A 16,420-nucleotide genomic window follows, 5' to 3' on the forward strand; every position below is an offset into this window, starting at 1 on the left:
AGATACAGAATGTAGTATGTCTCCAGTATAGGGTGAGGTACCAGCTTGGTTAATTCCTGAAGTTAAAATTGATTTGGAAATATAGACAAGAAAAGGGACTGGGAGGAAATGGGTAATATTAAATATATGGTGAATAGACATTTACAGCAATGGTTTTATGTGAGTATGCATGCATATTTATACAGATAGATCTGCTCTTATTCTGCTTCTGTGTTGAGGTTGTTTTCCACCCATCATTTATGTAAACAAGACTTATTAAGTGAAATATTGACATTATTATGGCATATACATGTGGGCATAATGGGAAATGCAACAGCTGATGAATTGGCAAAAGATGCTTTTAAAAAAGGACCAGGTAGATGTTAATGTTGCTTTAAGTAAAGGTAAAGTCAAAACTATAATTATGGAAAATATTTTAAATGATTGGCAAGAAATATGGAATTCAGGTAATAAGGGGAGGCATTTATTTATTATTAAAACAATGTTAACAATAAAAGAAACATTAGTGGTGGGAACAAGTCATTGTAACAAGCATGAGACATGGACCCAGAACTGAACACATCACTATTTGTTATTGAACTGCATGAGAATGGTTTATGTGAGTACTGTGGGGAAAAAGAAATAATAGAGCATTTAATATGCGATTGTAAAAAAAAATATGATGAAGAAAGAAAGGAATTAATAACATTCTTAAATAAAAAGGGAAAGGTAAATAAGGATTTTTGGGGGGGTATTTGTTAGGATATGAGCTTTATGAAGATAGAGTAGGATATAGGCTGCTAGTAAAATACATACTGTAGTACAGGGTTAAGTGAGAGGATTTAAAATCAAACAGGGATGCTGTAGCCTGATCTGGATTTTAGGCAACCAGGGAAATGTTCTGAAGGAGCTGAAGATGGGACACTGGAACCTGGGAATCTGGTATAGTTTCAAATGTATGAAGAGTTATATATATTATGTTTATAAGTCATTTAGAAGATAATAGCTGACATGACTGCACTACAGCAGTTTACTGTAGATGGCGCTATAGGTTTAGATTGTTATGAGCTAAAGAACTAAAGAAGAAGGCGTCACTAGCGCGCGCTCCTTCGGTCAGCGTCGAGTGTTCTGAGGCGAGCAGAGGCGTTCATAGTATCGCTCATATTTAAAACAGAAAAACTCAAAGTATGTTTATGCAACAGTATACGAGGTCGTTTTGGCCTTGTTTCAGTCGAAGACAACGCTTTTGTATTTTTTTTAACTCTAACACTTACTAGAACAAAGCAGGCAACAATCATGTGTAGATAACATGTTTAGTTCATTCAGACCCGAGCGATTTTGTGTTTGTTTGTATTGCGAATGATTGTTTTTATGTTTATAGTGTAATGTATAATGTCACTGTTGCTGAATGTATTGTGATCTGTAAAGGGAATGGATGAGAACCGGTGTCGAGTTTTGCTGCTGTGATTTTATAACGTTATTTCTCAGACGTTTATCTCAGGCGGATCAAATCAGATATGTTGTTGTAAGTTAGTTAACATTACGTTACTTTACATGGTGAAAATTAAGAACAGATTCTGCTGAATGTTTCATATTGAGCCTAGACATTTTAAATGTCACTTTCTGTTTAAATATTTTATCACTATCGATTTCTGCTTGTATAAACTATAACAGAAACTATAATAGAAATTGTGTATTCTAGTGTAGTTATTTGCCTTTTCCCGAAAATGGGAAAAGGTTGCAAAAGAAAGAACAAATCTATAGAATGTGTGAATATGAGTGCAGTTACTTAATGAGCATTTCAAATTGATTATTTTTTTGTGCTGTTACTTTTAATATAGAAATCTTACATTTTTTTTTAAACGACAGTAATTAATTCATTGTTGACTTTGGCAAATCTGCTGCTTCCACACAGAAATGAATGTTCAGTGAAGCTCCTCCCACAACAACCACACCATCAGAATATTTCCATCAGCCTACAAGTGAAGATGAGCATCAGACTACCAGAAAGCACTAAAATCTACAAAGATTGAAGTGAAGAGAGGAAAAATGAGTGATCCAGAACCCTGCAGAATGAAACACACTGAAGAACAAAGAGGTTGGTGTTTAATCTTGATTCTTCATTAACCCTTTTTCAAATTCATTACATCATATTTATCACTATAGATAAATATTTTTCTTTTTTTCCGTAAAATATATAAATATATATATATATATATATATATATATATATATATATATATATATATATATGTGTGTCAAAGATTAGCAACAACATTGGCTTTGATGCATTGTTAGTTTTTGTGCAGCATTAGATTTAATTATTTTCTCCCTCATTTACTGTTCGTGGCTGTTTTTGCCCCATTGACTTCCATTATAACAAAATAAAATTTGATTGCATAGCCATGACACCATAAAATCATGCATTCTCGATGGTTGATCGTTTTCCCCATTGGGAAGAGGTAAAATTCAAAATGTTTATGGTTGATCACTAGGTGGGACCATTAACCCTTTAGATAGGCCTGTGCAAAAAAAAAAAAAAGAAAAACTTAGCTTCTGGATTGTATATGGAGTTATGTGGAGTATAACAGCATATTATATTGTGAAAGAAAATGTTTTTTTGTTTTCAATTAAATGTGATACATAATTGTTAGTGGTTAAATGGATCATAGTTAAAGCTGCGGTAGGGAACTTTTGACGCTCTTGCGGTTAATAAACAGAACTGCTTGCGTCTTGCTGAAGAACATCGTAGCGGAAACTACTTCTCTCTGTTTATGTCTATGAAGAATCACAGAGGTACTGGGTTACTCCGCCGCGGTATCCCCGAAGCAATCTAAAATAGTCCGAATATAAACAGTTATTATAGGTGCACCCTAGTGATTCAGGACAAACCAAAAACACGGTTTGGAAAATGGATTCATGGTGTACTCGCTTATTATATACATTTTTCTGCATTTTGAACACAAACAAAGTTACGGACCGCAGCTCTGATTGGTTGTTTCTTAATGGGAGCGGTCTGTAACTGCAAATGGCAATAGGACACTGGGAGGAGCCAGAGGAGCTTGATTTTTTTCACAGATTATCTGTCTCATATTCTACTGTCAGGACATAATGACAGGTTTAACAAATATGTAAAAAATATATATATTTTTTACAAAAGTTACCTACTGCAGCTTTAATTTAACCACAATAGAATATAAGTTTATAATTTGTTCGTATTTACACAAGCAGGGTCTCTTCTGTTCACCAAGCCTGCATTTATTTGATCCAAAGTACAGCAAAAACAGTAATATTGTGAAATATTTTTATATTTAAAATAACTTTTTTTTCCCTATTTGAATATTAAAATGTAATTTATTCATGTGATCAAAGCTGTATTTTCAGCATCATTACTCCAGTCTCCTGTGTCACATCCTTCAGAAATCATTCTAATATGCTGATTGGCTCATTATCAATATTTAAAAAAAAATTTTAGAGTTTTTTTTCAGTATTCTTTGATGAATATAATGATCCAAAGATCAGCATTTATTTGAAATAAAAAGCTTTTGCAACATAATACACTATATCATTCAAAAGCTTAGAGTCAATATATTTTTTGTTTTTTGGAAAATAAATTACAGAAATGAACACTTATATTTAGCAAGGACTCTGTTGTGGGTTCGAGTCTCAGGCCAGCAACACCACTGCTCCCCGGGCACCGCTGCTCCGGGTGTGTGTTCACTGCTCTGTGTGTGTGCACTTTGGATGGGTTAAATGAAGAGCATGAATTCTGAGTATGGGTTACTATACTTGGCTGAATGTTACTTCACTTCACTTTGAATTGATCAAAAGTGTTTTTTCCAAAAGATTTTTATTTCAAAATAAATGCTGTTCTTCTGAACTCTCTATTGATCAAACTTTCTATTTAAACATTATCATAATGTGTTTCTTTTTCTTTCTTTTTTTTCTTTTTTTTGAGAAGCAAATCAGAATATCAGAATTATTTCTGAAGGATCGTGTGAGTGGAGTAATGATGCTTAAAATTCAGCTTTGAAATCTCAATAAATTACATTTTGAAATATATCCAAATAGAAAACAGTTAATTTAAATAGGTTAGTGAAAATATTTCACAATTTTTCTGTTTTGCTTTACTTCGTATCAAATAAATGCAGGCTTGGTGAACAGAATAGACTTATTAAAAAAATATTAACAAGCTTACTGTTCAAAAACTGTTGACTGGTAGTGGATACTATAGGCAACTTTAATTTTTTACAAATTTCTAGCTTTTAAATGGCTTAGAAATCTATAACTGCTGGACAATAACAAATAATAATGATTTGTTTATATACTACAAACTATTTTTTATCACATAATAAGGCAGAATAGTTTCTATTCTATAATAAATGCTATGTCAATTGGTACTGCATTGTTCATACTTTATTTATCACCTGCTGGAGATTACTTGAAAAAACATATATTGTTGCAATCGTATGTTTAATGTTTAACGTTTTTATACAGCGATAGCTGGACGCTTTTGCCCATATTAGGATCTTCCTGAAATGACTTTCTTCGCGAGAGCATGCTCCGGCTTCGAGTATAAATGAAACGCACACTGCAGGAGTGTTTGCGCTCTATGATGTCCATCTCGCTGTATTCTGGGTCCGAGTAAAATATCAAATCATATGCAGACTATCCCGTCTCTTTAAGTTTAAATCTATATTTATTCACACCAGCTCTTGAAAACCTCTATGAGAAAACTTAACCGAAAAAGTGCAGGGGACGAATTTCCATGATAATAAAAGTGGGGGGGACACGTCCCCCGCGTAATCTACGCCCCTGTACACAAGCAAGTACATTTTAAACAATTCCAGAGAGAAAAGGCATAAGGAAACTAATTTCGTTATTCGCACACTGTGCTCTACATGCACAGCTACTCAAAAGTGTTTCAGACGGCGCAAATACCGAACTGAATCATCATCTGAATCCTCTGAACTGGCACATACACATAACATTTACAAAATACCCATTTCGACAATCATTCAGGTAAATGCAGTCAGTCATCTCTCAAGTGAATGAAAACAATTGAGAAAGAAATCAGATTTGATGTGTATCATTATATTGGATCCTTGCATCAGGTCTTAAAGGCACAGCAGCCAATAAATACTGCTGCCATCATTAATGATCGTCAACAACAAAACAGCTGTAATAAAAAAAAAAAACAGTTTAACTGATACAGTGAACACTATGCAGTGTTATTTTCCCTAATTATTACATTTCTATATTTGTATACTGCTGACCTTATTTTATTTGTAACATTTTCTGTTGTATATTCAGCCACTGAATTTTGTATAGCAATTATATACTTTTCTGCCAGTTTTTTTCTTTGATTTCAGAGTTGATTGAAGAGAATGAAGAACCAAGTGAAGCTGAGAAGAAAAGTCTTGTCAAAACTGAAGAAAAACTTTTGAGTTGCTCTCAAACCAAACAGAAATATTTAAAGAAAAGAGGAGCCAAGAGGTCTTGCGCTCAGTGTGGAAAGAGTTTCCCATGCAAATATAGTCTTGGTGTTCACATGAGAGTTCACACTGGAGAGAAACCATACACATGTGTTCAGTGCGGGAAGAGTTTTGCACAGAAAGGACATCTTACAGAGCATATGAACATCCACCCTGTAGAAAAACCTTACAAGTGTTCACACTGTGACAGGAGATTTAATAAGTCGGGACTCCTGAAAAAACATGAGATGATTCACACTGGAGAGAAACCGTACAAGTGTTCACACTGTGACAAGAGATTCAATAAGTCAATAAATCTAAAAACACACAACAGGATCCACACCGGAGAGAAACCGTACACATGTGGTCAGTGCGGGAAGAGTTTCACACTAAAAAACCACCTTACAGCACATATGAGAATTCATACTGGAGAGAAACCGTACATGTGTGATCAGTGTGGAAAGAGTTTCACAAATCCAGAAACCCTTAAAGGGCACATGAACGTCCACACTGGAGAGAAGCGGTACGCATGTGATGGATGCGGCAAGACATTTTTCTGGGCTTCAGTTCTGAAGAAACACATGAGAGTTCATACAAAGGAGAAGCCATATTCATGTTCTTTATGTGTAAAGAGTTTTTCTCGTCTAGAACATTTGAAAGTACATCAGAAACGTCATAATGGTGTGAGAGAGTACATGTGCTTTGAGTGTGAAAAGACTTTCATTTCAGCGAACTGTTTAAAACAGCATGAGAGGATTCACACTGGAGAGAAACCTTACAAGTGTTCACTCTGCGACAAGAGATTCAGTTATTTATCAAATCTGAGAACACATGAGAGGATCCACACCGGAGAGAAACCTTACGCATGTTCACACTGCGACAAGAGATTCACTCAATCAGCAAATCTGAAAACACATGAGAGGCTCCACACTGGAGAGAAACCGTACAAGCGTTCACACTGCGACCAAAGATTCAGTCAGTCCGTAGTCCTGAAAACACATAAGAAGATTCACACTAGTGTAGGGTATCAGAGCGAATCAGACAATTTAAAATTCGATCAGATTGGTGTTGAACAACCCAAAGAGACAAATTCCACAAAGAGGCCCAGGATAACAAGACAACGTCATAAATCTGTCCACGATACCCTTGCGCCACAAGTCTGAAGCAAGTCCACCAACTAACAGTTTTGAGCACACTATTTGGGATGGTTCCAGCAACCATGTTTAAATACTAAACATGGACACCATCAAATTATGCTTTTTCTTGCCTTTTTGCTACCGTGTTTTGACGCTGCTTTTAGCGCTCTTTGAGCGTGCTCTGGCTTACTGTGCGTTCACACCGCCGGCATCGAGAGCGTCAAAGCGGCCGGAAGTCATTCATTTTTAATGTAAGCCAGCGTCGAGGAGTGACGCGGCGCGACTTGGCTGTTGAGAGCGTCGAGGAGAGTTGAAATCAAGGCAACTTTATGGTAATGAGCTATGACGCGGTTGCACCAATCGGAACGTAGAAGTCAACCGCTTGAGAGGATTATAGAGAACGCAGCTCCGACCATTAGTTCCCAAGCACAATGGAGGACAGGTTGATTATTGCTGTTTCGCATTTGCAATAATCTATGATGTGTCCCTGTTTGCATACAGGGACATAAAAAATAAATGATACGTGGACCAAGGTGTCTGAGATTGTTCATTTTAAGTAAAGGATCCTAATATTTCATCCACAACAATATTTAACGAGGTTAACTTATAAGGTTACCCTCCTTGTGGTTAGTCTGCACGAGATCAACAAGCTTGTTTGCTTTGCGGCCGCTTTAAATACAAAATAAGCATTCGATCTACGTCAGAGCGTCTGAGCACTCACAAATCTTTCTGCAGCATCGTGAGCAGAGCGGCAAGAGCGTTTTTTGACGCTCTCGACACCGGCAGTGTGAACGCACAGTTACTCTAAAGCTGTTCCTCTAAAACCATCAGAAATCATCTGGCCTCATCACTCTTCTTGCTGGCTTCTACTTTAATCTCTTTTCTGTTGAGGGTTCAGTGTTAGGAGTTAAGTTTTGCAACAACACCATGTCTCCTGAGTCCAATCCCGAGTGCCAGTCTTAATTCAACCACCCCACAACTCCGCGACTTCAGCTAGAGCTGCGATATTTGATATATATCTCAGTATTTTCGTATTTTGTAGAAATCTGTATACACACACACACAAACACACACAAAAAGCTGGTACGAAAATTACTCAGACCCCCTTAAAGGGTCAGTTCACCCAAAAATTTAAATTATGTCATTAATGACTCATCCTCATGTCGTTCCAAACCCGTGAGACCTCATCTTCGGAACACAGTTTAAGATATTTTAGATTTAGTCTGAGAGCTCTCAGTCCCTCCATTGAAGCTGTGTGAACGGTATACTGTCCATGTCCAGAAAGGTAAGAAAAACATCATCAAAGTAGTCCATGTGACATCAGAGGGTCGGTTAGAATTTTTTGAAGCATCGAAAATACATTTTGGTCCAAAAATAGCAAAAACTACAACTTTATTCAGCATTGTCTTCACTTCCGTGTCTGTTGTTAGCGCGTTCACAACACTGCAGTGTAGTGATATCCGGTTCGCGAACTAATCATTCGATGTAACCGGATCTTTTTGAACCAGTTCTCCAAATCGATCTGAATCGTGTGAAATGGTTCGCATCTCCAACACGCATTAATCCACAAATGACTTAATCTGTAATTTTTTTTAATGTGTCTGACACTCCCTCTGAGTTCAAACAAACCAATATCCCGGAGTAATTAATTTACTCAAACAGTACACTGACTGAACTGCTGTGAAGAGAGAACTGAAGATGAATACCGAGCCGAGCCAAATAACGAACGAAAGATTGACTCGTTCTGTTCAGTGAACTGCGAACAGGTGCGCGTGCCAGAGGGAGCATGGATTCGTAAAGCCTATCATTAAAAAGACTGAAAATCGACACCAATAAAGATTCTCGCTCAATTCCCCCTTTCACTCACGCAGTTTGACTGATGAACACCAGGCTACAGTAATCGTAATAATAATTAGTAATAATTTTACTCATGGCTGAAGTTAAGTTTCTCCAGCTCTCCCCAGGTTGGCAAAAAAAGCATCTCAAAAAGCATCAGATTGATGCTTTAAAATATGGAATATTTACATTTTTCTTGCAGGGGAGCATGCCCCTGGACCCACTTAGAGGGGTAATAATCTTCTCGCCTTTTCCACCCCTGACCTGATTTCATGCCCAATTTATTTATTTAGTCATTCAAAAAACAACCGCACTGACTAGATCATCTTTAGATACAGCACCTTCATATTGGTGAGCGTCACAAAGCTCTCGGATTTCATCAAAAATATCTTAATTTCTGTTCCAAAGATGAATGAACGTCTTACAGATTTGGAATGACATGCGAGTGAGTAATTACTGACAGAACTTTCAATTTTGGTTGAGCTATATCTTTAAGTGGATGGGAGAAAATCTGATGTCATACTTTATACTGGTGCATTTACAAATAGATACATGCATTTTTTTTTTATTTTTTTTTTACATTTTAGAATATAAAGCCACCCGGATATTTCTTTTAAGAGCCAATAAGCACCACATCGATAGCAGTATTGTAAGACTAGTAATACCATTAAAACCTTAATGATACCCATGCCATCTTGTAAGTCAGGAGAGAGATCCTTTTCATTCGTTTTCACTTTATTCGTATTTGCATCAGGAAAAGTCATTTTATAAATTTGGTTAGAACTGAAAACCATGAAGCATTATGTTTTATTTTGGGGCTTTCTGTTGCAAATTTCCCAATAAAGAAACTGATTTTAATTATTTTTCTCGCATTTTGTTTGTCTCCTTTTCCTGATTTTCTAGTTTGTTTTGGTAATTACTCATTAGTTCCTCATGTGTTCGTAGTTTTTTATTATCTGCCTGTATTATGTCTTCAGACCCTGTGGCCTCATTTGAGGACATTTTATTGTGAATTTCTCTGAGATTGTACACGCCCAATAAAATGCATAAACCCAATAAAATGCATGAAACCATTTTGCAGGAAGAAAATGTTTTTTTATTTAATAATTCTGTTATAACATAGTTGAGAATCAACTTTATACAAGGTTTGAAAAATAATATTAAAAATATTAAAAACTAAAATTGTATTGATTTAAAAAAAAAAATTTGCCAATGCATGTTCATTTGTCTTTTTATTATTTTATTTTTTTTTAAGAAATTGAGTCCTGATGACTATCGATATAACACTTATGAATTCTTTTTTATTTTTTGTTTTACATACAAAATGGGGGGAAAACTAACTTTTTCCTAAAACTTATTTCTCTGGTCTTAAGAGGTTAATTAGACCCATTCAAATTAAATGTATTTATTTAAATTTAATTTAAATCTGGTGCTGGCTATAATTTGCCAGTAGGAATTGGATGTGACAGCTGATGGCAGCTCTGCTGTTGTGTAACGGTGATGCTCTGAAAGACAGAAAGTGATCAAAAGTTGGCCTAATGCCACGGTCTACAGAATGAGGTGAACCATATACTTTCCACAGGGATAACAGAGGATTCCCACAGAGAATGATCTACAGTACATTTACATTTTCATTTAACAGCTTTTATCCTAAAGCAATTTACAAATGAGAAACATCACAATGAATGTATGTGCAATACATAATACCAATGTTTAAGTTATCCATTTAAAAGCAGTGTTAGGAAATAACTAGTTAGGCCTAATGGAATTGAAAAATAAATTGAACTGTAATCTGTTAGTTACTGAGAAAGAGAGTTATTTTTTTAATTCTCGGTAAATTAGTTACTTATAAAAATGTTAACAATTACAAAGGGAGTTACATCTGAATGTTTCTTTGTGACCCTCTATACAGCAACAGAACTACCACAATCAAGGCCCAGAAAGAGAGAAAGCACAATGATATAATATAAAATAAAACTTTTTTGACATACATTTTTCTTGCAGGGGAGCATGCCTACTGGCCTTATGGAAAATATGTTCATTTACTGTACATGTACTCACATGACATTTTCTATGCACGGTGAAATATTTCCTGATGAGAGCGAGAAAAGTTCCCACAAATTACTGGCAAGTTTTTTTTTTTTTTTTTTTTTGTCAGTTTGATTTAAATAATTAAAAGCTGAATAATATAGTTTTGTTTAGAAATGTCCTTTGGCTCTGACTTGAGTATTGAGCAGATACTTTGTCGGGAGAGATGAAAAAAAATAGGCCCTTTTTATGCAGTTTTATAGAGGTTCACCACTGTTAACTAATGCTTTTCTTTCACTGTCCATTTTCACATTCCTCTACATTCATTCTGACCAAGTCTTTCATCTCTGTGGTGGAATACGTTTCCTTCATTACATTTCGTTGCTTGTTGCTGAGGAGAAGGTTTGTGTCTGGGTTACACAGGTGAAGCCAACGCTGTCAAGACAAACAAACATAGTTTGGTAATACTGAAATGGTTTATATAGACCGAATTGATTAGTTTTGTATATTTGATTTGGTTAAATATTTTTTATGAAAATCTCAGTCTGAAGGGATACTTTCATCCTCACCTGTTTCAGGCTTCCTTTCCCAGCTAACAGTCGGCCCATCGCCCATCCAGGCACCAGCAGAATGGAGGACAGGGCCAGTAACCAGCCTAGTGTATACGCCCAGTCCGGGTACATATACCAACGGTTGAAAGTCAGGGGCTGGTACTCCACCACAGAACAGACGAAAGTCAGCTGAGAATAAAGAGAAAAATAGAAGTTGAAGGAGCATGGTAAAGAAATGCCTGATGTAAACATTAAGCATCATTGAAACTCAAACAGATGCAGAGACACTCACCATGGACACAAGAGGAGTCAGGTATTTCCAGCACAACATGAATATGTAGTTTGGTCGTGAGTTTGTCATGTCTTCAATGGTGTCAAACATTCTCTCTGCTCCTGTGGTTAGACAGCAAAATTACAAATCACTAGCTTTCCAACACTGCCATTGTACTCTGGAGGATGTTTATGTTACAGTCAATTTGGTAGCTTGTGTGCAACTGACCGAAGATCCAACCCATGGCCAGAGACTCAAACACGGACAGAAACAGAAGACAGGCTCCACTGCAGGCATAGTTGTCAAATAACTGGAATACATACACCCCCCCCCCCTGCAGGTGCAAGACCCAAGCCCACAATGCAATTAAGCAGAACTGATGACAAGGAAAATACAGGCGTGCCAAAAACACCTGTCGTATAGCATGCATATGATCTGTCACACTTTCAAATAATTACCAAGAAATTGTTCATTTGCAGATCCATATTCATATTTAAACCATATTCAGAAAATCTTTCAGTTGAGTTGTTATCTTTAAAAAAAAAAGCCTGGGGTCCGTTCTTCGTATGTTGCATATTACATCCGAGATGAAATGTCACATCCAAGGTATCATCGCACTAATCAGGATCTGGCTAATTCGGTTCTTCGAAAGCACCTGAAGTTAATGATGTGAAGACCACGATCGGCAGTGCAGCGATTGGTTGGCGGTAAGACAGCTACATAATGACGTCATATAATTAAAAAAGACACCTGACGAAAAACATGACAAATTTCTGGACTTTTATAAGGAAACAGCCTTGAGAACAAAACTACATAAATGTTATAACAGATAAAAGAAATGTGCAATTTATTTTATTTTTTATTCTTTTACATGATTCCCAATTATTTAGATTCACGATTTATAATATTTGTACAGTCTTTCGACTTTTATTTCAAATGTAGTAATTATCTATTCATTTAATTTTATATTTGGAGAGATTTGTTACGTGGCAGCATTAATGTTCATGTTATCTGCATCTTCTGTGCTCCATCAAGCCACTCCCAAAATAGCCGTTATCACTCAAATTAATGCATGACTCTTATCTGTTGCACGTATGTAAGACCCTAATACAATTACAAAGTAATATTAAGTAATGAAGTTTATGACGAATAAATATTTCAGTAAGTAAAACTAGCTGTGTCTATACTAGTAGGCTATTACCCAGACAGCAAGCAAATTTGGCCCAGACCCGGCCCACACCTGGCCCGCGTGAAATCCATGCAGGCCAAATGTGGGCCAGATTTGGGCCGAATGGACTACACAACATTGAAATTATCTTTAAATTAATTTTTACATTATTATTAATTTAAATTGTCCTTGGATCAGTAGGATACTTTTATGAAGGACATATTTTGAGGATCAGTTCTGGTTTAAAAGATGCGATCTAACCGAACCAAACTATCCAAGATCGAAGAATGGGCCCCTGACATTTTTTGTTTTTGTAATTATTAATATTGATCTTCGTACTCTCTAACAAACAAACACTGTGTTCTCTGACCTCTGAAACCATGAAGAGTTGCCCCATGAAGCATGCGATGCAGAAGAACAGGAGGAATATTTCACGCCGTCCCGCTCTGCGCAGCACCGCGGGGAACAGGTCCGTCACTGATGTAACGACAGCTTCCATTGCAACAAACTTCAAAGGGAAGAACAAAAAATGTATATATAAGTTTGTATTTTTCCGAAGAAAGAAAGCCTACAGGTTTGGAATGACATGAGGGTGAATAAATTACTTGGTGAACTATCCCTATATCACATATCTAAAGAGTTTTGCAAAATGTGCCTATAAGTCAAGTTTAAATTAAAGATATTGTATTTTAAATCAAATACTTAAACATTTGTTGTCATTTCATATTTTTCAGTTCAAGGTAATACAGCTTATGTGTAAGTGAGCTTAAACTCACATGTGTATCCAGCCCGAGCAAAATAATCATGATGAAGAAACAAACAGCCCACAGCTGAGGGAAAGGCATCATGGCTACTGCCTGTGGATAAGCTATGAATGCTAGTCCTGGACCTAAAAGAGACAGGTCTAATGCTTAGCACTGTTTTAGTACAATTTCTGATCCTTTTTCAGCTTGTTTGTGCTGAAGTACCTGATTCTGCCACCTCTTCGATGGGGACTCCCTGTTTATGGGCCATGAAGCCCAGCACCGAGAACACAGCAAAACCAGCCACCAAACTGGTGACACTGTTCAGAAGGCAAAGCCAAAAGCAGTCCCTGATAGATATAAAACACATACACACTCAACCAACCTATTAATTCATTAGTCTACTCTTTGTTACTCTAATTTTATTAAAATCACTAACCTGTAGCAGTTGTTGTTGTATTTATTGTAACTGCTCAATACAGTGAGAGCACCAACAGACAAACTGTAGGAGAAAACAATCTGAGCTCCGGTCTCCATCCAAACCTACACACACACACACACACAGACAGAGAGAGAGAGAGAGAGAGAGAGAGAACTATATTTTTTATATAATATATATTTTTTTACTTCATTTTATAGTTACATCAAAATTAGGGTGGCCATATGCACCGTTCATATGGCACTCTTCCTGGCCAGGATTTTAATATTGCCTAAAACATCCAAAGCAGTTTGACCAATAACATGCAGGTATTGTATATAATCGACCAATCACGGGGCTGCACGTGAGAAGGTGAGATCTACAGGGAACCATCAAAGCGATGCAAATATGTCCAAGTATTTGTTCATTTGTTTTGACTGGAAGTGTCGCTGTGCACCGATCAAAAAAGACACCAAAATAATCGAAAGCATAAGGAGCCGTCTGCTCTGCTGTCTACAGCTTTCATGAATATTAAACAGCAGATGACCTGCACAGTGCAAACAACCTTAACCTGGATATTTTAAGCTACATAAAAATCCTGGCCGGGACGTGTCCCCTAATGCATGGCGCAAATCGCCTTCCTAATCAACAAACAAACAAACAGGGTCCTTTTACACCAAAAGTTAAATGAATAAACGTAAATGTAAAAGTAATGTATTACTTTTACTTGAGAAAGTAATCTGTTTACATAGCTTGCGTTATATGCAAAGTGAAAGATGAAAAGTTCTGTGCTCAATTCCTTATTCAGCTGCACCTCAGTTGTGGTATTGACATACAATTCCTGCTGGTGCTGGGAATCAAACCCGCCACCATTGGGTCACAAATCTTTTACCATTATGCTGCATGCACTATGTAATGCATTGCCTCAAGACTGGTTACCTGTGGGTCAGTAAGAAGGGACGGTTCAGGGTACAGGTAAAACACAACCCCCTGCAGAGCTCCAGGAAGAGTCAACCCACGAAACAGCAAGACCAGCAACATCACGTAAGGAAATGTAGCTGTGAAATACACTACCTAAAACCACAATACAAGAAAGGGTTATATTAATTTGATATCAATACGTGAAGCTATTTTTATTACAAATACATGTCTTTTGTTTTCCCTCTGACATAGCTGAAACACTTACACACCTTGCCTGTAGATTTGACTCCTTTCCAGATGCAGAAATAACATACGATCCCCATCGCAACAAGACACAGAAGAATCTCCCAGTTTATCTCACCGACCTCTTCAATACCCCCAGAGAGAGCCAGCACTCTTCGTCTGTATAATGACATGATAAGACTTGTTAAGTTGCATGTGCACACATTTATTTTTTATATGCACATAACAACACTTAAATATTAGAAAAGCGATGATTTAATTTGTGTTTACTCCCAGAACTCAGTAGCGGCAGACGTTGAGTTAATCAGTGTTGTCCATCTGATGGTCAGATTCTTTGCTGCAAGATTTACACAGTTGTCTACAACAGAGAAAACCTTTATATTACAGCATATTATCCAGTTATAATGTGATATTTGTTTTGTTTTATTTGATTATCACCTGTGTTCCATATATTATCACAACTGGCCCATGGAAGTTGGGAACGGAAAGAGAAGATGAGGTAGAAGAGTGCCCAAGCCAGAATAATGATGTAATACATGCAGCCATACACCTGAATGAGCTGTCCTGCATAGCCGATTCCTACCAGTAAAAGCAAATGTTGACAGATGTTAAAGATCCCTTTAGTTAGCGTTTTTGCTGGTTTATGATTCTTACCCTCAGCCAGTGGACAGAGACGACTCCAGCATGTAATGCCTCCTTCCTGTGTGTACTGTCCCATTGCTGTCTCTAGCAGGAACAGAGGTACTCCACACGTAGCCACAAACATGAGGTAGGGTATCAGAAATGCACCCCAGAACTCACAAGTACAATAATATATTATTAAAATACCACTGACAGAATGCTGATACAGAGAAATACATTCAAAATAATTTGATTAGATATACTTTGTGTATTTAGACCGCCTCATACCTCCTCCATATTTGTAGCACAGGTAAGGAAACCTCCACACGTTACCCAGTCCAACCACATTTCCGGCCACAGCTAAAATAAACTCTGCATTACTGCCCCAGTGGCCTCTCTCTTCTATCTGTCCTTCAATTGTCTTCATACCGTCACACCGTTTTCACCAGGTATTTGTGATCCTGCTGTCCAGACGACTGTAATTCTGCAGTGGTGGAGGATGAACTGAATTCTGGAATAGAAAGGAATCATTTGAGAAACAAAAACAAAAAAAAAGCCAATGGGCGAGTCTAAAACTGACAAAATGAACTGTTAATATGATGGTTAGGCAGGTGCCAGGTAAAGTTCTAATTTAAAGAAATGTAACCTATAGCCTCTAGCATGCATTCATTTAGTCAGATGCTGCTGCTATACTGAGTTATAAAAGTTTGAAGGTTTTGCGGTCAGCTGTCAGCTGTGTAAATTAGCTGAGTGGAAAAATAAATCACATTTTAAAAATGAAAGTGTTTCAAGGATGAGTGAAAATCACAGTGTGTATTTACTACTCGGAACTTTGACCTAGAAATTACCTAAGAAGCTATGTTACATTCTGAATATTGTTATTATAAAAGCAAAAACTGATCATTTTCATTATTTAAAAACAGGCCAAATATACTGACGTATAACAGAGCATGACTAGATTTCTGATTAGATTGCAGAAGGATGCCTTTGGTTTGTAAGCTGGTTTAATTAATTTATTAAGAAGTTTGATT

The 16,420-nt window shown here is 36.8% G+C and overlaps 2 protein-coding genes across 2 annotated transcripts; one reads left to right on the forward strand and one right to left on the reverse strand.

Annotated features, from left to right (window-relative positions):
* Positions 1-1,984: 1,984 nt before the first annotated feature.
* LOC113067778 (gastrula zinc finger protein XlCGF52.1-like) lies at positions 1,985-6,937 on the forward strand. Its single transcript, XM_026240239.1, has 2 exons — positions 1,985-2,077; positions 5,352-6,937. Exons 1-2 carry the CDS (start codon positions 2,029-2,031, stop codon positions 6,614-6,616), a joined length of 1,314 nt encoding a protein of 437 aa, XP_026096024.1. The 5' UTR covers positions 1,985-2,028; the 3' UTR covers positions 6,617-6,937.
* A 3,810-nt stretch (positions 6,938-10,747) lies between these two features.
* LOC113067542 (sodium- and chloride-dependent GABA transporter 2-like) lies at positions 10,748-15,816 on the reverse strand. The gene is made up of 14 exons (XM_026239918.1): positions 15,674-15,816; positions 15,423-15,553; positions 15,207-15,347; positions 15,039-15,126; positions 14,795-14,927; positions 14,544-14,678; positions 13,626-13,729; positions 13,412-13,536; positions 13,220-13,332; positions 12,814-12,951; positions 11,504-11,609; positions 11,297-11,397; positions 11,023-11,193; positions 10,748-10,888 (listed from the first exon to the last, which is right to left on the reverse strand). The coding sequence occupies exons 1-14, from the start codon at positions 15,814-15,816 to the stop codon at positions 10,748-10,750; spliced, it is 1,770 nt and encodes a 589-aa protein (XP_026095703.1).
* Positions 15,817-16,420: the final 604 nt, after the last annotated feature.

Source organism: Carassius auratus, linkage group LG28B (genome assembly GCF_003368295.1).
Source record: "Carassius auratus strain Wakin linkage group LG28B, ASM336829v1, whole genome shotgun sequence".
Taxonomy (NCBI): Eukaryota; Metazoa; Chordata; class Actinopteri; order Cypriniformes; family Cyprinidae; genus Carassius; species Carassius auratus.